Source organism: Salvelinus fontinalis, chromosome 27 (genome assembly GCF_029448725.1).
Source record: "Salvelinus fontinalis isolate EN_2023a chromosome 27, ASM2944872v1, whole genome shotgun sequence".
Classification (NCBI taxonomy): Eukaryota; Metazoa; Chordata; class Actinopteri; order Salmoniformes; family Salmonidae; genus Salvelinus; species Salvelinus fontinalis.
The window spans coordinates 32,592,248-32,618,386 of record NC_074691.1 but is presented as its reverse complement, the minus strand read 5'-3'; the positions used below and the strand labels follow the sequence as shown (position 1 = coordinate 32,618,386).

Here is a 26,139-nt window from a genome sequence, read left to right as displayed (position 1 = left end):
ACTAAAATGAATCAAAATTGTTAAAAAGAAACTAACCTAACTTGTCCAAAAACATTCTTACACAACTTTCTTTTGTACACTTTTTTCTTCCTGCCAAAATCATGCGGGCAATTTGTTGATGTAAGTTGACAAAACTGATGGTATACTTTTCTTCTTTTTGAAAACAATTTTTTTCGTAGGCTCTTTATGATTTTTGAAGCATAATTTATTTGACCTCTTTCTATGTAGTAATCCCTGTTTGGATAAATCTATTTGTGCATTTAGTTTGTGAATGTTGACAATGTTTGTGCTATCTCTCAGTTTGACAGTCTTAACTGTGTTTGCAATGCCTTACTTATTATTTTTCTTTATTTCCTTTTTTATTTTTATTAGAGATTTGCATCTTCTTTTAGTGCCCTGTTTGTGGTGAGCCTTTGCAGTGTACAAGCTAGCCACCTTGGCAAGAGGTTTATGCAGATTCAACCGACATCTGAATGTTGCTTTTGTATGTTTTTATAAACCGCCCTAATAGTAAAATAATATAATAAAGAACAAGAAAAATGAACAGAAAGATAGATAGACTAGTCAAGAACAAACATAGTAACTGATACTGATAAAAGTGAGAAGTACATTCAGCTGTTGTTGTTGAACTGTCAGGTGACTTTGTGCCATTGTGGCAACTGTATAAGAGCAGTCAAAAGGCAAGGGGTTAAGGCCTGTGGGGGAGCCTAGTGAACTCACCATAATTAAAATAGAAATTAGAAAATTTAGCTCAGTTTAATTTCATTAGACCCTATCAATAGCTACAGACAATAAAAAGTTGAGCCCGGTCTTTGCACCCTAGAAGCACACGACAAGGTTGACCTCTATCTCCATTATTGTTATTTCCATTGGACAATAATACAATACGCTGTGGATTGTATGCAAATCGTCACTATATTTTTATAATGTATTGCTTTATATTAGGAAAGCAGAAAAGTCAGTCTCTCAATTTATTATACACCTACCGGGGTATAAGCCTGAAAGGTGTGATTAAAGTTAAGGTAGAAGTTATTTCTCAGTCCAATATTGTATAGCTACTGTACATGTATCCAGACAGCCAGACATTAGCATCACTAGACCAGACAAAATTAATATAGTTACAACCCTTTGGTGTGTAGGTCCCAGAGCTACAAAGCCAGCACCAATTACTATATCTCTGTCCGTGAAAACTTTCACAAAATAGTACACTTGTTATTGAACATGAAGCATAGGAGTTAGGTGTGGTAAAATGCCTGTTTGTTATTTTGGCTCACCCCTGAACATCCCTTACAGCCTTTTGATGCAATGTATACATTTTTATTGGCTATTGTTTCATTTTCAGTTCATGGTATTGTTTGGTTGGTTCTAGTTTCATTGAATTTGCACTGGTATAGTATTTTCCGTTTTGACTTATTTTAGTTTTTTCTGTATTTTTATTTTAAAAAATTGTTCCGCTTTGCTTTTTATGTTTTATATCATTACTTTCCAGTGTTTGATTGAATAGCTAACGTCTTGCACTTCTTCTAACTCTTTTCTTTTTCTGTTTTCTAGGAGGGGAGTTAGTCATCCCCGTACTTGTAGAGGATCCCATAGACATCCCTTCTGTTTCTCCCCGTTCCCCCTTCATCCCCCTCCCCCCAAACCTCCGCCCCGTCCCCCCAACCCTCCGCCCCCTCCCCCCAATCCTCCGCCCTGTCCTCTTAACCCTCCGCCCCGTCCTCACCATTATCGAGACCACAAAAGAGTCCCTGCCCATGGCCACTGAGGCGGGGGTACCTTGCTTGTCGGACCGAGGCAGCGATGATTGTGATGATGGTCTTGATGGTGATTATGATGGCATGGTGATTTCGGGGTTTGGCTCTGGCGAAGCTTTCGACTCTAGCCTGCCCCCCACTGACGATGAAGATTTTTACACCACCTTCTCCCTGGTAACAGATAAGATCTTGACCACGTCGGCCTACGAAGGTGGCTACAAAGCTCTCGCGCCCAAGTGGGAGGCCAAGGACTTGAGGCCTAGTAAAGCCTCAGAGGCGGGTAGGACTACGCCCACCCCGCCTCTACCCAACCTCGGGGGTACTGTAGCAGAGGCGTCCCTCCCATCAGACGGCACGCTAGCCAAACTGCCCGCCGGGAAAATGGACAACCGCGAAGTGATCAAAGCCCTGCAGCCGGACATAGTCCTGCTGCCTCTGCCCACTGTGTCCTTCGACCTGGATGGTACCAAGCCTCGTGGGCCCCTCATCACCTCACCCATGCTGCGTACGGTGCCTGCCGCGTTACCCACCGCACCAGTTGTGAGGCGGGTGCCCCCGGGGGCCTCTGAGGTGATACGAGAATCCAGCAGCACAACGGGCATGGTGGTTGGCATCGTCTCGGCCGCGGCACTTTGCATCCTCATCCTCCTCTACGCCATGTACAAGTACAGGAACAGGGACGAAGGCTCCTACCAGGTAGACGAGACACGGAATTACATCAGCAACTCGGCGCAGACCAACGGCTCCGTGGTGAAAGACAAAGCATCTAGCGGGGGCAGTGGCGCCAAGGGATCCAGCGGCAAGAGACCCAAAGACAAGGACAAAGAATACTATGTATAAGGACAAAGAATATGCATAAGGACAAAGAATACTATAAATCAACCATTCCCAACAACAACAAAAAATAACTGTTTGGAGAAAATCTGAATAAACACGACAGTACCATATTGGGAGCTGCAATTTAAAACGGAAAACAAATCCTCTCATAAGAACATTAAGTGAATGAGTCCAAGTTGAACATTTTTCCAATGTACTGTGACCTTAAAGCACACTTACTATGGTAAGCATACAGAGAAACAGGCTGATAGGCACCCTACTATAAGATACCTTGTGACGAGATGACTGAGCTCTGCCTGGAGACGTTGCCAGAGGTTTGGCAGTGTAAGATATTTCGGTGTTACATCGCTCCCAAGTGACTGTGAGAGATTTGTGATCCTTGGCGTAAACAACCTTGTCCATTGTAACCCTGTAAAATGACAAAACAAACAAGCATCATTTCGGCCATTCTGAGCATGTGAGATGGATGTGACGTGGTGCTGGCATCTGTATAAGTGAGGGACCTGAAGATGAGTCGTTGAAGTTTGAAAGACAAAACATAATTAACATACAAATGGTACATTTCTATACCTAGTGTTGGATGAGGTATGTGTGTGGTGGCTAAGGTGTCTTATTTTAAACCCACCTATGTGTTCTGAGGGATGAAACATTGTCAGGGCTGACCAGGCTATGCTCAACGAATAGTAGTACGGCAATGCATTTCAATTTATTATTTCGCTTTTTTCCCCCCTCTCTCAAAAAGGGATTCGACTGCTATGCATGACGTCCTCGATCTAGATGGTATTCGACCATGTTGGAGAGGATGCACAAGTAAAAATGCAATGTTTTTTTAATTAGATATTTTACAGAACACTACATCCCTGATAGCACTTTTATGTCAGTTTATTGAGTTTTCCATAGACCACTGGTTCAGTTATTTGTTACATTCTGTTTGTGGAAGTAAAGTCATTATGTCTGTGGGGTTTTTGGTCAAATATTGAAAACAATGTGACTAAAGAAGAGTTATCCAATGTGAAAAGTTTTGAATTTGTATCTGTTGTCACAGTCAACTGTGTCAAAACAAATATGTTTACATATTTTATTACATCATAGCCGTCGTATTTTGCAGGTCAATATTGTACATAACATTTTAGTTTCCATTTGAGTTTTTTTTTTAGCATTGTACAGACACAATTTGAACTGATTTCCTTTCTCGGTGTACTAAATGACAAAGATCTAACGTTTTTGTCCCTGATGTTTGGTAAGACTGGAGATAGCATACTTGTATTTTTTTTGTAATTGAAAGGAGTAAAATATTATTAGGTTAGAAAATCTAGTCTTTCTGGATGGTGTTTCTAAACCGCATGAATATTTTACAACTGGAAGACATCAGATATCAGTCAAATAGAAGAATGCCCACCCAGATATTGTACTAGGGCCTCCTGATTCTGGATTACTTTCATTGTTTATTTTTTTTTAGATCGAACAGAGATTTTTGAGACCCAGTGCTGGCACCATACTAAGAATAAGATAAAGGATGATGATTTTTTTACTGTGATGTCTATGTTCCTTACTTTCCATTTTATTCTTTTGCATGTATGTTCCTCCCCTTATTGTGCAGGTTTCATTTGAAGTCTTAACATATTTATGACAATTTGTGCTGGCAGGACATTTGTTTTTATTACTTAATTTATTTAGTTGTTTCTTGTTCATTTTGTATTCTAAGCAAATCTCAAGTACATTCAGTTTGATTTTGTGTTGTTATTACTGCTTTTCAACCCATTACATAACTGTGTTTTGCTCCCTTGACTCCAGGCTAATCCCAGCAATAAAATGTTCTTCCCAAAGTTTTCAATGGTAGAGTACGTTTGGCTGTTTGTCATGTGGTGTGGATGTATGAACGAGTATAGAAATGAATGGAAGTGGAACATAGGGTAGATGAGCTTTTAGGATTATATTAATCTGTAACAGAATTAGGATTCAGGTCCTTAACCTCTGTCCAAAACCTGCCTTCTATCAGAAGCCCATTACCATTAACCATAGACTCTTCTTATTTGAGTCTAAGGCGGAGATTCATACATGGAAAAACACAACAAATACATAAAAGGAAGGTTGTTTTAAAGTGACCTATATCTGAAAGCTATAAGAAAGATCAGGAAATTATTTAAAACAATTGTTACTCATATTTTATCACTTGTTTTTGGCATTAAACTACTTCCATATATACTTCCATTCATTTTTTAAACTGGCAACGGGCTACCTTCAGACAAGTCTTGTGAGGCCTGTGGGTGTCCTAGAGCAAAACAACCGACTTACAGTATGTGTTTGAGAAAGTCTCACCTTTCCATATAGGTGTGTAGCCAAACTTTTTGGACACTACAGACAGAAGTTAGCAGATCGGCGGTACCGACTTCAGACCAGTCCCGTGATACTCGTAAGAGCACAACGGAGAACAGCATCATGTTCGTGAGTTTTAGTTTTTAGGCCAAACCGTTCGGAAGCTACAGACGTTTTTGAGGGAAGACCGATTTTCGGGATGTCTCATGTTCGGCTGCCTTCCATTGCAGATACAGAAGGACGGCATTGGAGAATGCAGTAGATTGAGATGCAGCCCATGCAAAACAACTGATATCTCCAGCTTAAATAGACAGATTTAGCTGGGGATTTTTGTATTATGCTAATCAGATTTCCACGGCGGCACGGACATCAACTCTAGGGGTTTAAGTATTTTTTGCCAATTACATTACAATAACTTCCCATTAAAACGTCCAAAGAAAGTATCATTAAAAGTCCAAAACATAATAGTTAATCTTTAGATTGATCTTCAGGTAATCTTTTTAACATGTCATGTATACACATTCATCGCTGATTTCTATTCATAGACAGAGTCAGAGTGTTAAACTCTCCTATACTCTCCACGCACAGCAGGTTCTGAGAAGAGACCAGAATACGAGGAATGCTGTTAGGCCCCTCCATCGCCAGGTCTCGGTGGTAACAAATGCATGGAAGGAATGAGATTGATAGATTCTCGGCACCATATGAACAGGTTATGTCTCAGTGAATGGCTGGCTGCTGCGCCTGCTTCCCAGACCTGTTGTTACACCATCCAATAGTTGGTGCAAATGGGCCACACAGTCCTGGTCATTACCTTGGAATTGCCCATTGATGGAATGTATCAGAGGGCTGTAAGGAGTATATTCAGCTGGCACAACGCCTACATCCTTAACTCATCCTGGTCTAGACAAGTTTTCTTCTTCATTACGACCTAAAAGTTCTTTTAAATTCTCAATGAGTGAGCTACTAACGTGGTCTTTTTCCTCTCTAAGGGAACTTTTTAATAGGCCTATACTACTTCAGGTTGGTTGGGCTTAGTGAGGTAGCTAGTATTGACTCTGTGAGAATCTACCTATGATGTATAGAAATCCATTAATAGCATATCAAATCAAACTTTACTTGCCACATGCGCCGAATACAACAAGTGTAGACTTTACCGTGAAATGCTTACTTACAAGCCCTTAACCAATATTGCAGTTCAAGAAGAAGAAAATATGTACCAAGTAGGCTAAAATAAAAAGTAATAATAAAAAGTAACAATAAGAATAACAATAACAATAACGAGGCTATATACAGGGGGCACCAGTACCGAGTCAGTGTGCGGGGGTACAGGCTAGTTGAGGTAATCTGTACATGTAGGTGGGGTCGAAGTGACTATGCATAGGTAACAAACAGCGAGTAACAGCAGTGTATAAGGGGGGAGGGTGTCAAGGTAAATTGTCCGGTGGCGATTTGTATGAATTGTTCAGCAGTCTAATGGCTTGCGGGTAGAAGCTGTTGAGGAGCCTTTTGGTCCTAGACTTGGCGCTCCGGTACCGCTTGCTGTGCAGTAGCAGAGAAAACAGTCTATAAATTGCGTGACTGGAGCCTCTGACAATTTTATGGGCTTTCCTCTGAAACCGGCTGGTCCTGGATGGCACGACGCTTGGCCCCAGTGATGTACTGGGCCGTTCGCACTACCCTCTGCCGAGCAGTTGCCATACCAGGCGGTGATGCAACCGGTCAGGATGCTCTCGATGGTGCAGCTGTAGAATCTTTTGAGGGGGACCCATGACAAATCTGGGGACCCATGACAAATCTTTTCAGTCTCCTGAGGGGAAAAGTTTTTGTTGTGCCCTCTTCACGACTGTCTTGGTGTGTTTGGACCATGATAGTTCGTTGGTAGTGTGTACACCAAGGAACTTGAAACTCTCAACCCGCTCCACTACAGCCCCGTCGATGTTAATGGGGGGCCTGTTCGGCCCTCCTTTTCCTGTAGTCCACGATCAGCTCCATTGTCTTGCTCACATTGATGGAGAGGTTGTTGTCCTGGCACCACACAGCCAGTTCTCTGACCTCCTCTCTATAGGCCTATGAATGGGTTTGACAGAGGACACCTGACTGCACCCCTCAGTAGTCTTGTCTTTAACTGTCAGGCTGGATCATATTGTTGAAAAGGAAGAAGGCATCTCAGCCCCTCAGTTAAGTCAAGCCAGCCATTTTGTGGATTTTTGGTGGCTCAGTTGGTAAAAGTGTTGTGCTAGCAACTCCAGGGATGTGGGTTCAATATTCCACATTGATCACATACCCATACTAATATGAATACACCCACTGTACTTTAAGTTCCTTTGGATAAAACGGTCTGTTAACTTGTCTGGCAGGTATACCCAGTGCTGTGCCCTTCCAATGTGAGCTCAGGGCCATGTAATCCAACCCAGCGGGTGGTTGACTGTTGTGATTGACAGACTGTTTCCTCTTTTAGTAAAATATGCAGAAATAGATTACATAAATTTGTCCAAACAGATTGGATAACTAATATCTTAATTGACAGAAAATAACTATTTACATTCGCTAATGGGTTTAAAAAATGTATTATAATAATAATTTATGACTGTGTAAACTCACTAAGCTCCCAGAATATGGAGGGATCTCTCGACACACCGTAAACTTTATTCTACTTCTTCTCTCCTCTCCTCTCTTCTCTTCTTCTCTCCTATTTTCTTCTCTCCTCTCCTCTCTTCTTCTCTTCTTCTCTCCTCTCTTCTTCTCTCCTCTTTTCTTTTCTTCTCTCTACTCTTCTTCTCTTCTCTCATCTCCTCTTCTCTTCTCTTCTTCTCTCATCCTTTCTTCTCTCCTCTCTTCTTCTCTCCTCTTCTCTTCTTCTCTCCTCTCTTCTTCTCTCTTTTCTTTTCTTCTCTCTACTCTTCTTCTCTTCTCTCCTCTCCTCTTCTCTTATTCTCTCCTCTCTTCTTCTCTCCTCTTTTCTTATCTTCTCTCCTCTCTCTAATTCTCTCCTCTCCTCTCTTCTTCTCTTCTCTCCTCTCTTCTCCTCTTCTCTCCTCTCTCTTCTCTTTTTTTTCTCCTCTCCTCTTCTTCTCTCCTTTTTTTTTCTCCTCTCCTCTTCTTCGCTCCTCTTTTCTTTTCATCTCTCATCTCCTCTCTTCTTCTCTTCTTCTCCTCTTTGCTTCTCTTCTTCTCTCCTCTCCTCTCTTCTTCTCCTCTTTACTTCTCTTCTTCTATCCTCTTTTCTTCTCTCCTCTCCTCTCTTCTCTTCTTCTCTTCTCTCCTCTCCTCTCTTCTTCTCTCCTCTTTTTCTTCTCCTCTCCTCTTCTTTTCTCCTCTTTTTTTCTCCTCTCCTCTTCTTCGCTCCTCTTTTCTTTTCATCTCTCATCTCCTCTCTTCTTCTTTTCTTCTCCTCTTTGCTTCTCTTCTCCTCTCCTCTCTTCTTCTCCTCTTTACTTCTCTTCTTCTATCATCTTTTCTTCTCTCCTCTCCTCTCTTCTTCTCCTCTTCTCTTCTTCTCCTCTTTGCTTCTCTTCTTCTCTCCTCTCCTCTCTTCTTCTCCTCTTTACTTCTCTTCTTCTATCCTCTTTTCTTCTCTCCTCTACTCTCTTCTTCTCCTCTTCTCCTCTTACTTCTCTTCTTCTATCCTCTTTTCTTCTCTCCTCTCCTCTCTTAGCCTCTCCTCTCTTCTTCTCTCCTCTCTTAGTGTCTCCTCTCTTTTCTTCTCTTCTTCTCTCCTCTTTTCTTCTCTTCTTCTCTCCTCTTTTCTCTTCTGCTCTCTTCTCTTTTCTTCTCTCCTCTCCTCTCTTTTCCAAATGTCAAATGAAACACCAAATGAAACAAAGTAGTATGACAGCTTCACAGATGAATAAAAGTATTACAGGTGATCATTGTGAATCTACAATAGATAATGTTCAATGTCTTACCACTACAGTCATACAGTAAAGGCAATCGTTCAAACCATTTGTGTTTTTATATATCCAAGAAGAACGTTTTTTTCCCAGAAGTGATACCTTGAATACGTTTTTTTTCACCCCCCTGTATAGCAGTGTCCTGCGCCATTCCATCATAATCACCCAATAATCCCCAAAAAGCTGCTCTGTGAAAGATGATGATTAAACCTGACAAGTAGAATGAGTCGATAGGACCTCAACACCTGGTTTAGAAAGGACAAGAGCACGCAATGTTCTGCAGCCAAACTACTGTACGGAACGGTACACTGCCAGGTAGGGTACAGTGTGTGTGTGTGTGTGTGTGTGTGTGTGTGTGTGTGTGTGTGTGTGTGTGTGTGTGTGTGTGTGTGTGTGTGTGTGTGTGTGTGTGTGTGTGTGTGTGTGTGTGTGTGTGTGTGTGTGTGTTTGTTCACAAAAAGGAGATACCCCTCCATGGATCTATTTCCCTCCTGTCCCACTAAAGCAGTATGGGCTGTAACCACAGCTACTACAGGTGCTCTCACCACAGGCAAATGATCCTGCAGCAACAGGACATGTGAATTACTATGTGGATAATAATTAATGGACATTTTTGAAGTGGTTGATACATTGTTTGTTAGTAAAAATCAAGGCCTAGATTAAACCAGATGAAACAACATCCACATGGCTGATGTTTTGACGGTGTAACAGCTTTGAGACGGTCAAATCTGTGTGCAGCTGCTCTTGTGATCATCGTGACAACGCCACATCCCTCTCAGTCACGTTAGAAGTTCAGAACAAGAAACTGTAGGCTATATGGAAATAATGACACTCAAATGAAAAATCATTCAATGAAATAATGAAGATTTCTATCAGCCTAATCGAGGTGTAGATTACATATCAAATTCCAGTGTTCCAAATTGTAAACAAGGCTGCATGGGATTTCTCTTAATGCGACTCCATGCAGCCAATGGCAATGTCCGCTTTAGGTATAATGTCAGGAGCCGCTTGTAGATTTGACAGTTGTAAAACAGTTTCAGTTCCGACACCGGCACAACATCCGGTATGCAGATGTCAGCTTAAGCGGATCTGATTGAATACAGCCCCAAGTCTGACATTTTAAAGTGGAAAAAAACTTTAGAAGCCCTTTCAAACCTCAAATACACTACAAGCTTGAGTTTCCTGCATATATGGTGTACTGTGTACTGGCTGGCTGGTGGTGTACTGTGTACTCAAATCAAATCAAATCATGTTTATGTTATATAGCCCTTCGTACATCAGCTAATATCTCGAAGTGCTGTACAGAAACCCAGCCTAAAACCCCAAACAGCAAGCAATGCAGGTGTAGAAGCACGGTGGCTAGGAAAAACTCCCTAGAAAGGCCAAAACCTAGGAAGAAACCTAGAGAGGAACCAGGCTATGAGGGGTGGCCAGTCCTCTTCTGGCTGTGCCGGGTGGAGATTATAACAGAACATGGCCAAGATGTTCAAAATGTTCATAAGTGACAAGCATGGTCAAATAATAATCAGGAATAAATGTCAGTTGGCTTTTCATAGCCGATAATTAAGAGTTGAAAACAGCAGGTCTGGGACAGGTAGGGGTTCCATAACCGCAGGCAGAACAGTTGAAACTGGAATAGCAGCAAGGCCAGGTGGACTGGGGACAGCAAGGAGTAAGCCACCTTGGGTACACTCCAAGGTGGCTTAGCAGTTCAGACGTCTTTTTCCGTATTGTCGTGTCGTGTCCTGTATATATATATATTTACACCTTTTCTTCACATATCTTTTATTTATTTTATTATCCAAGAACTCAACTACAAAAGCTTTCCTGCAAAAGCTTTCCTGCAACCCGCTTCACCAATTACAATAAGTATTATTTACCTCAATCTGAAAATCCATCGTGGAAGATAGCCAGGGGCTAATTCAGAAGCTAGCCTGAAAGCTAACCAGAAGCTACTCCGATAGCTAGCCAGAAGCTAATCTGTAGCTGCCCCGAAATTAGCCGGTTTGCTGGCTAGCGTTGGTGTTTCAGCTGCCCACGTTTTGCGGTCATCAGCTATTCCTTTAGCTCGATAATCTACCGGCACTTTTGTGCAACGCGACTCGGACCGGAGCATTCCGGGACTTTTTTTCTCTCAGTTTCCCCGGATTCCAACCGCAGGCTCTGGACACTTGCACCTTGATTTCGCAGCTAGCTAGCTGCATACCGTGTGACTATTGGCTTACGTCGACCCCAGAGCAAACTCAAATCATGCTGGAGCTAGCCAGCTGAGGAGTTCCATCACCATCCGGACCCGTTTCTTTTGTTGCTGCTGCAGATACGGAACCCCACCGGGCCTTCACGACTGACTGCCGACGTTATCTGCCCGAGGGATTTATCCAACCGGCACCTCCGTCCCGACGTTACCTGAACGCTCATCTGAGGCCCGCTAATCGTTAGCTGTCTTATCGGCTGCTATCTGAACAAAACCCCACTACACGGAACCTACCGACGGAAACGCACGAGGTATCTACAAACAGACCTCCATCCTATGCTGCTACCGATAGCCATATACCCGGCCAGCTGTCTGGATCGCCACGACCCCAACCAACCTCTACTCACTGGACCCTTATTGATCACTCGATTAAGCATGCCTCTCCTTAATGTAAATATGCCTTGTCCATTGCTGTTCTGGTTAGTGTTTATTGGCTTATTTCACTGTAGAGATTCTAGCCCTGCTCTCTATACCATATCCAACCTCTCAGTTCCACCACCCACATATGCGATGACATCACCTGGTTTCAATGATGTTTCTAGAGACAAGATCTCTCTCATCATCACTCAATACCTAGGTTTACCTCCACTGTATTGACATCCTACCATACCTTTGTCTGTACATTATTCCTTTAAACTATTTTATTTCCCCCAGAAACTTCCTTTTACTCTCTGCTCTAGTAGCTCTAGGCGACCAATTCTCATAGCTTTTAGCCGTACCATTATCCTACTTCTCCTCTGTTCCTCTGGTGATGTAGAGGTGAATCCAGGCCCTGCAGTACCTGGCTCCACTCCTATTCCCCAGGCGCTCTCTTTTGATGACTTCTGTAACCGTAATAGCCTTGGCTTCATGCATGTTAACATTAGAAGCCTCCTCCCTAAGTTTGTTTTGTTCACTGCTTTAGCACACTCTACCAACCCGGATGTTTTAGCCGTGTCTGAATCCTGGCTTAGAAAGACCACCAAAAATTCAGACATTTTTATCCCCAATTACAATATTTTCAGACAAGATAGAACGGCCAAAGGGGGCGGTGTTGCAATCTACTGCAAAGACTGCCTGCAGAGTTCTGTTATACTATCCAGGTCTGTTCCCAAACAATTTGAACTTCTACTTTTAAAAATCCACCTCTCTAAAAACAAGTCTCTCACCGTTGCCGCCTGCTATAGACCACCCTCTGCCCCCAGCTGTGCTCTGGACACTATATGTGAACTGATTGCCCCCCATCTATCTTCAGAGCTCGTGCTGCTAGGCGACCTAAATTTGAACATGCTCAACACCCCAGCCACCCTACAATCTAAGCTTGATGCCCTCAATCTCACACAAATTATCAATGAACCTACCAGGTACCACCCCAATTCCGTAAACACGGGTACCCTCATAGATATCATCCTAACAAACTTGCCCTCCAAATACACCTCTGCTGTTTTCAACCAAGATCTCAGCGATCACTGCCTCATTGCCTGCATCCGTAATGGGTCAGCGGTCAAACGACCTCCACTCATCACTGTCAAACGCTCCCTGAAACACTTCAGCGAGCAGGCCTTCCTAATCGACCTGGTCGGGATATCCTGGAAGGATATTGATCTCATCCCGTCAGTAGAGGATGCCTGGTCATTTTTTTAAAATGCCTTCCTCACCATCTTGAATAAGCATGCCCCATTCAAGAAATTTAGAACCAGGAACAGATATAGCCCTTGGTTCTCTCCTGACCTGACTGCCCTTAACCATCAGAAAAACATCCTATGGCGTTCTGCATTAGCATCGAACAGCCCCCGTGATATGCAACTTTTCAGGGAAGCCAGAAACCAATATACACAGGCAGTTAGAACAGCCAAGGCTAGCTTTTTCAAGCAGAAATTTGCTTCCTGCTACACAAATTCAAAAAAGTTCTGGGACACCGTAAAGTCCATGGAGAATAAGAACACCTCCTCCCAGCTTCCAACCGCTCTGAAGATAGGAAACACTGTCACCACTGACAAATCCACTATAATTGAGAATTTCAATAAGCATTTTTCTACGGCTGGCCATGCTTTCCACCTGGCTACCCCTACCCCGGACAACAGCACTGCCCTCCCCTCTGCTACTCGCCCAAGCCTTCCCCATTTCTCTTTCTCCCAAATACAGTCAGCTGATGTTCTTAATGAGCTGCAAAATCTGGACCCTTACAAATCAGCCGGGCTAGATAATCTGGACCCTTTCTTTCTAAAACTATCTGCTGAAATTGTTGCCACCCCTATTACTAGCCTCTTCAACCTCTCTTTCGTGTCGTCTGAGATCCCCAAAGATTGGAAAGCAGCTGCGGTTATCCCCCTCTTCAAAGGGGGGGACACCCTTGACCCTAACTGCTACAGACCTATATCTATCCTACCCTGCCTTTCTAAGGTCTTCGAAAGCCAAGTCAACAAACAGATTACCGACCATTTCGAATCACACCACACCTTCTCCGCTATGCAATCTGGTTTCAGAGCTGGTCATGGGTGCACCTCAGCCACGCTCAAGGTCATAAACGATATCGTAACCGCCATCGATAGGAAACAATACTGTGCAGTCGTATTCATTGACCTGGCCAAGGCTTTTGACTCTGTCAATCACCACATCCTCATTGGCAGACTCGACAGCCTTGGTTTCTCTAATGATTGCCTCGCCTGGTTCACCAACTACTTCTCTGATAGAGTTCAGTGTGTCAAATCGGAGGGTCTGTTGTCCGGGCCTCTGGCAGTCTCTATGGGGGTGCCACAGGGTTCAATTCTTGGACCGACTCTCTTCTCTGTTTACATCAATGATGTCGCTCTTGCTGCTGGTGATTCTCTGATCCACCTCTACGCAGACGACACTATTCTGTATACTTCTGGCCCTTCTTTTGACACTGTGTTAACAACCCTCCAGGCGAGCTTCAATGCCATACAACTCTCCTTCCGTGGCCTCCAACTGCTCTTAAATACAAGTAAAACCAAATGCATGCTCTTCAACCGATCGCTGCCTGCTCCTGCCCGCCTGTCCAACATCACTACTTTGGACGGCTCTGACTTAGAATATGTGGACAACTACAAATACCTAGGTGTCTGGTTAGACTGTAAACTCTCCTTCCAGACCCACATCAAACATCTCCAATCCAAAGTCAAATCTAGAATTAGCTTCCTATTCCGCAACAAAGCATCCTTTACTCATGCTGCCAAACATACCCTTGTAAAACTGACCATCCTACCAATCCTCGACTTCGGTGATGTCATTTACAAAATAGCCTCCAAAACCCTACTCAATAAATTGGATGCAGTCTATCACAGTGCCATCCGTTTTGTCACCAAAGCCCCATATACTACCCACCACTGCGATCTGTACACTCTCGTTGGCTGGCCCTCGCTTCATACTCGTCGCCAAACCAACTGGTTCCAGGTCATCTACAAGACCCTGCTAGGTAAAGTCCCCCCTTATCTCAGCTCGCTGGTCACCATAGCAGCACCTACCTGTAGCACGCGCTCCAGCAGGTATATCTCTCTAGTCACCCCCAAAACCAATTCTTCCTTTGGACGCCTCTCCTTCCAGTTCTCTGCTGCCAATGACTGGAACGAACTACAAAAATCTCTGAAACTGGAAACACCTATCTCCCTCACTAGCTTTAAGCACCAGCTGTCAGAGCAGCTCATAGATTACTGCACCTGTACATAACCCATCTACAATTTAGCCCAAACAACTACCTCTTTACCTACTGTATTTATTTATTAATTTATTTTGCTCCTTTGCACCCCATTATTTCTGTCTCTACTTTGCACTTTCTTCCAATGCAAACCAACCATTCTAGTGTTTTTTTTTGTTTTTATTTTACTTGCTGTGTTGTACTCACTTCGCCTCCATGGCCTTTTTATATTTTTATTTATTTATACATATATCTGTTTGCCTTCACCTCCCTTATCTCACCTCACTTGCTCACATTGTATATAGACTTATTTTTTATTTTTTTTCACTGTATTATTGACTATATGTTTGTTTTTACTCCATGTGTAACTATGTGTTGTTGTATGTGTCGAACTGCTTTGCTTTATCTTGGCCAGGTCGCAATTGTAAATGAGAACGTGTTCTCAATTTGCCTACCTGGTTAAATAAAGGTTAAATAAATAAATAAATAAAAAAATCATGCCCGGTAGTTCTGACGTATGGTCCTAGGGCTCAGGTCCTCCGAGAGAGAGAAAGAAAGAGAGAAGGAGAGAATTAGAGAGAGCCAAGATTTTCAAAATGTTCATAAATGACAAGCATGGTCAAATAATAATCAGGAATAAATGTCAGTTGGCTTTTCATAGCTGATCATTAAGAGTTGAAAACAGCAGGTCTAGGACAGGTAGGGGTTCCATAACCGCAGGCAGAACAGTTGAACCTGGAATAGCAGCAAGGCCAGGTGGACTGGGGACAGCAAGGAGTCATCATGCCCGGTTGTCCTGCCGTATGGTCCTAGGGCTCAGGTTCTCCGAGAGAGAGAAAGAAAGAGAGAAGGAGAGAATTAGAGAGAGCATACTTAAATTCACACAGGACACTGGATAAGACAGGAGAAGTACTCCAGGTATAACCAACTGACCCTAGCCCCCCGACACATAAACTACTGCAGCATAAATACTGGAGGCTGAGACAAGGAGGGGTCAGGAGACACTGTGGCCCCATCCGATGATACCCCCGGACATGGCCAAACAGGAAGGATATAACCCCACCCACTTTGCCAAAGCACAGCCCCCGCACCACTAGAGGGATATCTTCAACCACCAACTTACAATCCTGAGACAAGGCCGAGTATAGCCCACAAAGATCTCCACCACAGCACAAACTAAGGGGGGGGGGGGGCGCCAACCCAGACAGGAAGATCACGTCAGTAACTCAACCCACTCAAGTGACGCACCCCTCCTAGGGATGGCATGAAAGAGCACCAGTAAGCCAGTGACTCAGCCCCTGTAATAGGGTTAGAGGCAGAGAATCCCAGTGGAGAGAGGGGAACCGGCCAGGCAGAGACAGCAAGGGCGGTTCGTTGCTCCAGAGCCTTTCCGTTCACCTTCACACTCCTGGGCCAGACTACACTCAATCATATGACCTACTGAAGAGATAAGTCTTCAGTAAAGACTTAAAGGTTGAGACCGAGTCTGCGTCTCTCACATGGGTAGGCAGACCGTTCCATAAAAATGGAGATCTATAGGAGAAAGCCCTGCCTCCAGCTGTTTGCTTAGAAATTCTAGGGACAATTAGGAGGCCTGCGTCTTGTGACCGTAGCGTACGTATAGGTATGTACGGCAGGACCAACTCGGAAAGATAGGTAGGAGCAAGCCCATGTAACGCTTTATAGGTTAACAGTAAAACCTTGAAATCAGCCCTTGCCTTAACAGGAAGCCAGTGTAGGGAAGCTAGCACTGGAGTAATATGATCAAATTTCTTGGTTCTAGTCAGGATTCTAGCAGCCGTATTTAGCACTAATTGATGTTTATTTAGTGCTTTATCCGGGTAGCCGGAAAGTAGAGCATTGCAGTAGTCTAACCTAGAAGTAACAAATGCATGGATTAATTTTTCTGCATAATTTTTGGACAGAAAATTTCAGATTTTTGCAATGTTACGTAGATGGAAAAAAGCTGTCCTTGAAACAGTCTTGATATGTTCGTCAAAAGAGAGATCAGGGTCAAGAGTAACGCCGAGGTCCTTCACAGTTTTATTTGAGACGACTTTACAACCATCAAGATTAATTGTCAGATTTAACAGAAGATCTCTTTGTTTCTTGGGGCCTAGAACAAGCCTCTCTGTTTTGTCCGAGTTTAAAAGTAGAAAGTTTTCAGCCATCCACTTCCTTATGTCTGAAACACAGGCTTCTAGCGAGGGCAATTTTGGGGCTTCACCATGTTTCATTGAAATGTACAGCTGTGTGTCATCCGCATAGCAGTGAAAGTTAACATTATGTTTTCGAATAACATCCCCAAGAGGTAAAATATATAGTGAAAACAATAGTCCTAAATAGTCCCAATGGTCCTAAAACGGAACCTTGAGGAACACCGAAATGTACAGTTGATTTGTCAGAGGACCAACCATTCACAGAGACAAACTCATATCTTTCCGACAGATAAGATCTAAACCAGGCCAGAACTTGTCCGTGTAGGCCAATTTGGGTTTCCAGTCTCTCCAAAAGAATGTGGTGATCGATGGTGTCAAAGGCAGCACTAAGGTCTAGTAGCACGAGGACAGATGCAGAGCCTCGGTCTAACGCCATTAAAAGGTCATTTACCACCTTCACAAGTGCAGTCTCAGTGCTATGATGGGGTCTAAAACCAGACTGAAGCATTTCGTATACATTGTTTGTCTTCAGGAAGGCAGTGAGTTGCTGCGCAACAGCTTTTTCAAAATTTTTTGAGAGGAATGGAAGATTCGATATAGGCCGATAGTTTTTTATATTTTCCGGGTCAAGGTTTGGCTTTTTCAAGAGAGGCTTTATTACTGCCACTTTTAGTGAGTTTGGTACACATCCGTGGATAGAGAGCCGTTTATTATGTTCAACATAGGAGGGCCAAGCACATGAAGCAGCTCTTTCAGTAGTTTAGTTGGAATAGGATCCAGTATGCAGCTTGAAGGTTTAGAGGCCATGATTATTTTCATCATTGTGTCAAGAGATATAGTACTAAAACACTTAAGTGTCTCTCCCGATCCCAGGCCCTGGCAAAGCTGTGCAGATCCAGGACAGCTAAGCCCTGGAGGAATACGCAGATTTAAAGAGGAGTCCGTAATTTGCTTTCTAACGATCATGATCTTTTCCTCAAAGAAGTTCATGAATTTATTACTGCTGAAGTGAAGGCCATCCTCTCTTGGGGAATGCTGCTTTTTAGTTAGCTTTGTGACAGAATCAAAAAGAAATTTTGGATTGTTCTTATTTTCCTCAATTAAGTTGGAAAAGTAGGATGATCGAGCAGTAGTGAGGGCTCTTCGATACTGCACGGTACTGTCTTTCCAAGCTAGTCGGAAGACTTCCAGTTTGGTGTGGCGCAATTTCCGTTCCAATTTTCTGGAAGCTTGCTTCAGAGCTCGGGTATTTTCTGTATACCAGGGAGCTAGTTTCTTATGACAAATGTTTTTCGTGTTTAGGGGTGCAACTGCATCTAGGGTATTGCGCAAGGTTAAATTGAGTTCCTCAGTTAGGTGGTTAACTTATTTTTGTCCTCTGACGTCCTTGTGTAGGCAGAAGGAGTCTGGAAGGGCATCAAGGATTTTTGGGTTGTCTGAGAATTTATAGCACGACTTTTAATGCACCTTGGTTGGGGTCTGAGCAGATTATTTGTTGTGATTGCAAACGTAATAAAATGGTGGTCCGATAGTCCAGGATTATGAGGAAAAACATTAAGATCTACAACATTTATTCCATGGGACAAATCTAGGTCCAGAGTATGACTGTGGCAGTGAGTAGGTCCAGAGACATGTTGGACAAAACGCACTGAGTCAATGATGGCTCCGAAAGCCTTTTGGAGTGGGTCTGTGGACTTCTCCATATGAATATTAAAATCACCAAAAATTAGAATATGATCTGCTATGACTACAAGGTCCGATAGGAATTCAGGGAACTCAGAGAGGAACGCTGTATATGGCCCAGGAGGCCTGTAAACAGTAGCTATAAAAAGTGATTGAGTAGGCTGCACAGATTTCATGACTAGAAGCTCAAAAGACGAAAACGTGATTATTTTTTTTGTAAATTGAAATTTGCTATCGTAAATGTTAGCAACACCTCTGCCTTTGCGGGATGCACGGGGGATATGGTCACTAGTGTAACCAGGAGGAGAGGCCTCATTTAACACAGTAAATTCATCAGGCTTAAGCCATGTTTCAGTCAGGCCAATCACATCAAGATTATGATCAGTGATTAGTTCATTGACTATAACTGCCTTTGAAGTGAGGGATCTAACATTAAGTAACCCTATTTTGAGATGTGAGGTATCACGATCTCTTTCAATAATGGCAGGAATGGAGGAGGTCTTTATCCTAATGAGATTGCTAAGGCGAACACCGCCATGTTTAGTTTTGCACAACCTAGGTCGAGGCACAGACACAGTCTCAATGGGGATGGCTGAGCTGACTACACTGACTATGCTAGTGGCAGACTCCACTAAGCTGGCAGGTTGGCTAACAGCCTGCTGCCTGGCCTGCACCCTATTTCATTGTGGAGCTAGAGGAGTTAGAGCCCTGTCTATGTTGGTAGATAAGATGAGAGCACCCCTCCAGCTAGGATGGAGTCCGTCACTCCTCAGCAGGTCAGGCTTGGTCGTGTTTGTGGGTGAGTCCCAGAAAGAGGGCCAATTATCTACAAATTCTATCTTTTGGGAGGGGCAGAAAACAGTTTTCAACCAGCGATTGAGTTGTGAGACTCTGCTGTAGAGCTCATCACTCCCCCTAACTGGGAGGGGGCCAGAGACAATTACTCGATGCCGACACATCTTTCTAGCTGATTTACACGCTGAAGCTATGTTGCGCTTGGTGACCTCTGACTGTTTCATCCTAACATCGTTGGTGCCGACGTGGATAACAATATCTCTATACTCTCTACACTCGCCAGTTTTAGCTTTAGCCAGCACCATCTTCAGATTAGCCTTAATGTCGGTAGCCCTGCCCCTTGGTAAACAGTGTATGATCGCTGGGTGATTCGTTTTAAGTCTAATACTGCGGGTAATGGAGTCGCCAATGACTAGGGTTTTCAATTTGTCAGAGCTAATGGTGGGAGCCTTCGGCGTCTCAGACCCCTTAATGGGAGGAGTAGAGACAAGAGAAGACTCGGCCTCAGACTCCGACTCGCTACTTAATGGGGAAAACCGGTTGCAAGTTTCTGTCGGCTGAATGAGCGACACCAGTTGAGCATTCCTACAGCATTTCCCTCCAGAAGCCATGAGAAAGTTGTCCGGCTGCGGGGACTGTGCGGGGGATTTATACTAATGTTACTATCAGTACTTACTGGTGGCACAGACACTGTTTCATCCTTTCCTACACTGAAATTACCCTTGCCTAACGATTGCGTCTGAAGCTGGGCTTACAGCACAGCTATCCTCGCCATAAGGCGATCGTTCTCCTGTATATTATGAGTACAGCGACTGCAATTAGAAGACATCATGTTAATGTTACTACTTAGCTTCGGCTGTTGAAAGTGCTGACGAACCATGTCCAGATAAAGCGTCCAGAGTGAAAAAGTTGAATGAGGGAAAAAAGTTGTAATGGAAAAACTAAAAATATAAACGGTAATTAAAAAGAAGAAAAAAAACAAACGTAAAGTTGTCAGCTAGTAAAGTAAGGTTGACAACAAAACGCACAGCAACAAAACGCACAGCAACACGTCTGCAAATTCAAGAGGAAGTGACGACACCACTACCACTACCACAGTATTCTGTATTATAATATTTCACTTATAATTCACTGTATCACAATTCCAGTGGGTCAGAAGTTTACTGGCTGGTGGTGTACTGTGTACTGGCTGGTGGTGTACTGTGTACTGGCTGGCTGGTGGTGTGCTGTGTAGTGGCTGGTGGTGTACTGTGTACTGGCTGGCTGGTGGTGTACTGTGTACTGACTGGCTGGTGGTGTACTGTGTAATGACTGGCTGGTGGTGTACTGTGTAGTGGCTGGTGGTGTACAGTGTACTGGCTGGCTGGTGGTGTACTGTGTACTGACTGGCTGGTGGTGTACTGTGTAATGACTGGCTGGTGGTGTACTGTGTAGTGGCTGGTGGTGTACAGTGTACTGGCTGGCTGGTGGTGTACAGTGTACTGGCTGGTGGTGTACTGTGTGCTGGCTGGTGGTGTACAGTGTACTGGCTGGCTGGTGGTGTACGGTGTACTGGCTGGCTGGTGGTGTACTGTTTACTGGCTGGCTGGTGGTGTACTGTTTACTGGCTGGTTGGTGGTGTACAGTGTACTGGCTGGCTGGTGGTGTACGGTGTACTGGCTGGCTGGTGGTGTACTGTTCACTGGCTGGCTGGTGGTGTACAGTGTACTGGCTGGTGGTGTACTGTGTACTGGCTGGCTGGTGGTGAACAGTGTACTGGCTGGTGGTGTACTGGCTGGTTGGTGGTGTACAGTGTACTGGCTGGCTGGTGGTGTACGGTGTACTGGCTGGCTGGTGGTGTACTGTTTACTGGCTGGCTGGTGGTGTACAGTGTACTGGCTGGTGGTGTACTGTGTACTGGCTGGTGGTGTACTGTGTACTGGCTGGCTGGTGGTGTACGGTGTACTGGCTGGCTGGTGGTGTACTGTTTACTGGCTGGCTGGTGGTGTACAGTGTACTGGCTGGTGGTGTACTGTGTGCTGGCTGGCTGGTAGTGTACTGTGTACTGGCTGGCTGGTGGTGTGCTGTGTACTGGCTGGTGGTGTACTGTTTACTGGCTGGCTGGTGGTGTACTGTGTAGTGGCTGGTGGTGTACTGTGTACTGGCTGGCTGGTGGTGTACTGTGTAGTGGCTGGTGGTGTACTGTGTACTGGCTGGTGGTGTACTGTGTACTGGCTGGTGGTGTACTGTGTAGTGGCTGGTGGTGTACTGTGTACTGGCTGGCTGGTGGTGTACTGTGTACTGGCTGGCTGGTGGTGTACTGTGTACTGGCTGGCTGGTGGTGTACTGTTTACTGGCTGGTGGTGTACTGTGTACTGGCTGGTGGTGTACTGTGTACTGGCTGGCTGGTGGTGTACTGTGCACTGGCTGGCTGGTGGTGTACTGTGCACTGGCTGGCTGGTGGTGTACGGTGTACTGGCTGGCTGGTGGTGTACTGTGTACTGGCTGGCTGGTGGTGTACAGTGTACTGGCTGGCTGGTGGTGTACTGTGTACTGGCTGGCTGGTGGTGTACTGTGTACTGGCTGGCTGGTGGTGTACTGTGTACTGGCTGGCTGGTGGTGTACTGTGTACTGGCTGGCTGGTGGTGTACGGTGTACTGGCTGGTGGTGTATTGTGTACTGTCTGTCTGGTGGTGTACTGTGTACTGGCTGGTGGTGTACTGTGTACAGGCTGGTGGTGTACTGTGTACTGGCTGGCTGGTGGTGTACTGTGTAGTGGCTGGTCATGTACTGTGTACTGGCTGGCTGGTGGTGTACTGTGTACTGGCTGGTGGTGTACTGTGTACAGGCTGGTGGTGTTCAGTTTACTGGCTGGCTGGTGGTGTACTGTGTAGTGGCTGGTGGTGTACTGTGAAATGGCTGGCTGATGGTGTACTGTGAACTGGCTGGCTGGTGTTGTACTCTGTAGTGGCTGGCTGGTGGTGTAGTGGCTGGCTGGTGGTGCACTGTGTACTGGCTGGTGGTGTACTGTGCAGTGGCTGGCTGGTGGTATACTGTGTAGTGGCTGGCTGGTGGTGTACTGGCTGGTGGTGTACTGTGTATTGGCTGGTGGTATACTGTGTAGTGGCTGGCTGGTGGTGTACTGGCTGTTGGTGTACTGGCTGGTGGTGCACTGTGTACTGGCTGGTGGTGCACTGTGTACTGGCTGGTGGTATACTGTGTAGTGGCTGGCTGGTGGTGTACTGGCTGGTGGTGTACTGTGTAGTGGCTGGCTGGTGGTGTACTGGCTGGTGGTGTACTGGCTGGCTGGTGGTGTACTCTATAGTGGCTGGCTGGTGGTGTACTGGCTGGTGGGGTACTGGCTGGCTGGTGGTGCACTGTGTACTGGCTGGTGGTGCACTGTGTACTGGCTGGTGGTGTACTGTGCAGTGGCTGGTTGGTGGTGTACTGGCTGGTGGTGTACTGTGTAGTAAGAAGTGGACACAGTGCCATCTAGGTATGGAGTAAGGAATGACGTGCAGGTTTTGGAGCCTCGTTCTCCTGCTCTGCAGAATTGATGCAGACTTCATCGAGGCATCTATTTTTTTAGTAAGAGAATTCTAGTCAAACATCTGCACTAGTCTGAATATCGGCAAAAGTTGTCTGTATTAATATATAAAGCAGGAGGACTAAGTGAATGTTAAGTAGACTATTTACAAAACTTCCCAAGCACATACAACACACAACTTTAGCTTCAGCTATATAACATTAACAGACCTGCAATAACACACAAACAATCTGACTTCATATTTCTGACAAACAGCGTTTGAGTGAAGGTGAGACCTAGTGTGAGTTTAAACGACCATGTCAGCCAGAATGACATTGGTATTGCTGCTCCACTGTGCAGAGAGAGAGAAAGAGAGAGAGACGGCTAAAGAATGTGAAGCCCAGGGATTGACATGGGTATGTTCTCACTTGTATGTGTGTGTGTGTGTGTGTGTATGCGTGTGTGTGTATGTGATCTGGAGCCAAACTACTGTGCTGTGTTCATGTGTGGCTGACAGGCTGAGTTCTACCAAATGAAGCAATAAGCATTCCAGACCCAGCTTCAGTCTCCCAAGGCCCAACCCGGCCCACAGGCAGCCTCTGCTCAGACAGACAGACAGACAGACAGACAGACAGACAGGCAGACTGATGGCATGGGGAAAGCAGCGCCCACGTACATACTGTAGCATTGAGCTGCAGCCGACATTAACTAGTCTCCTTAGGCAGGCGTTTGCCTTCCACAATGTATCCAACGCTAAGGCATACACTGCTGTTGCCTAGAGTCGGGTATACGAGACGATACAGTAACCCACTCACTCACATGCGTCAGCATTGAATACAATACACTCCCAGCTCAGCGCTGCAGCCAGGGGGGGCTTAAGGTAATGCAGCACAACAAGCCTGTCTGATTTAGCGGGTTTGTAACGTAAGCCAAATAGGTCTGTTCTGATGGGAGCACTCCGGGCTGTACTATGCTGCAAAGGCTTACGCCAGCAGCACCATGACAGTATAAAATATACCACGGCTGTCAGCCAATCAGCAGCCCGGGCTGTAATTCAGTACTATACGCCCTTTCAATATGTGATTCCAATGAGAGCTAAACAGCAGAGGGCTGGTGTATTTACAATGATATACTGGGTGGGTCGAGCCCTGACTGCTGATTGGCTGACAGCCGTGGTATATTTTTACATTTTTACATTTAACCTTTATTTAACTAGGCAAGTCAGTTAAGAATGAATTCTTATTTACAATGACGGCCTACCCCGATCAAACCCGGACGACGCTGGGCCAATTGTGCGCCGCCCTATGGGACTCCCAATCACAGCCGAATGTGATACAGCCTTGATATATCAGGCTGTATATCAGACCGTATACCACAGGTATGACAATTGGTAACCAAATCTGTAATCAATTTATAATAGCAGTAAGTAATATATGGCCAGTATAACATAGCTAAGGGCTGTGTCCAGGCACTTAAGAACAGACCTTAGCCGTGGTATATTGGCCATATACCACACCTCCTCGGGCCATATTGTTTAAATGACCCGGTTGGCACTGCAGTATGCTATGGAGCTTGGCTTAGTGGAGTCCTGCAATGGCCCAATTTTGTGTATATGTGGGTATGCATTACAGTGTGTGTGTGTGTGTGTGTGTGTGTGTGTGTGTGTGTGTGTGCGTGTGTGTATGTGTGTTTCAGTGTGTGTGGGCATGTGTATGCGTGCACACTACAGTGTGTGTGTGCATTTCAGTGTATGTCTGTGTTCACACGGGTGCGTGTTTTTGTGTGTGCATCCATTACAGTGTGTGTGCATTTCAGTGTGTGTCTGTGTGTGTCTGTGTGTGTGTGTGTGTGTGTGTGTGTGTGTGTGTGTGTGTGTGTGTGTGTGTGTGTGTGTGTGTGTGTGTGTGTGTGTGTGTGTGTGTGTGTGTGTGTGTGTTCACTATCAGTCACTAGCTGGCAGTGTTAAAGACTCTGATGAATAATCATTCAGGACAACACAGCTGTAATGACCTCATCATTCAAGACAACACAGCTGTAATGACCTCATCATTCAGGACAACACAGCTGTAATGACCTGATCATTCAAGACGACACAGCTGTAATGACCTCATCATTCAAGACAACACAGCTGTAATGACCTCATCATTCAGGACAACACAGCTGTAATGACCTCATCATTCAAGACAACACAGCTGTAATGACCTCATCATTCAGGACAACACAGCTGTAATGACCTCATCATTCAAGACAACACAGCTGTAATGACCTCATCATTCAAGACAACACAGCTGTAATGACCTCATCATTCAAGACAACACAGCTGTAATGACCTCATCATTCAGGACAACACAGCTGTAATGACCTCATCATTCAAGACAACACAGCTGTAATGACCTCATCATTCAAGACAACACAGCTGTAATGACCTCATCATTCAAGACAACACAGCTGTAATGACCTCATCATTCAGGACAACACAGCTGTAATGACTCGACCATTCAGGACAACACAGCTGTAATGACCTCATCATTCAGAACAACACAGCTGTAATGACCTGATCATTCAGGACAACACAGCTGTAATGACCTCATTATTCAGGACAACACAGCTGTAATGACCTCATCATTCAGGGCAACACAGCTGTAATGACCTCATCTCTCAGGAAAACACAGCTGTAATGACCTGATCTCTCAGGACAACACAGCTGTAATGACCTCATCATTCAGGACAACACAGCTGTAATGACCTCATCATTCAGGACAACACAGCTGTAATGACCTCATCTCTCAGGACAACACAGCTGTAATGACCTCATCATTCAGGACAACACAGCTGTAATGACCTAATCATTCAGGACAACACAGCTGTAATGACCTCATCTCTCAGGACAACACAGCTGTAATGACCCGATCATTCAGGACAACACAGCTGTAATGACCTCATCTCTCAGGACAACACAGCTGTAATGACCTGATCTCTGTTCACTCTGATTTAATGTAAAGAAGAACCTTCAATAATTAATTCAGAATTGATTTGAATGCATCCCTGTTTTAAATATCCTGTAATTTAATTAATATAATTTACTGTCAGTTAGCTTAGTATTACTGTCAGTTAGCTTAGTATTACTGTCAGTTAGCTTAGTATTACTGTCAGTTAGCTTAGTATTACTGTCAGTTAGCTTAGTATTACTGTCAGTTAGCTTAGTATTACTGTCAGTTAGCTTAGTATTACTGTCAGTTAGCTTAGTATTACTGTCAGTTAGCTTAGTATTACTGTCAGTTAGCTTAGTATTACTGTCAGTTAGCTTAGTAT

At 44.6% G+C, this 26,139-nt stretch overlaps 1 protein-coding gene across 1 annotated transcript in view; it reads left to right on the top strand.

Moving 5' to 3' along the window:
• LOC129825670 (neurexin-3b-beta-like) overlaps positions 1-4,425 on the top strand; it is a 108,002-nt gene extending 103,577 nt beyond the window's left edge. Inside the window, exon 8 of the mRNA XM_055885857.1 lies at positions 1,552-4,425. Coding sequence (XP_055741832.1) covers positions 1,552-2,594 — 1,043 coding nt within the window. The 3' untranslated portion in view covers positions 2,595-4,425. The remainder of the gene's footprint in view (positions 1-1,551) is intronic.
• Positions 4,426-26,139: the final 21,714 nt, after the last annotated feature.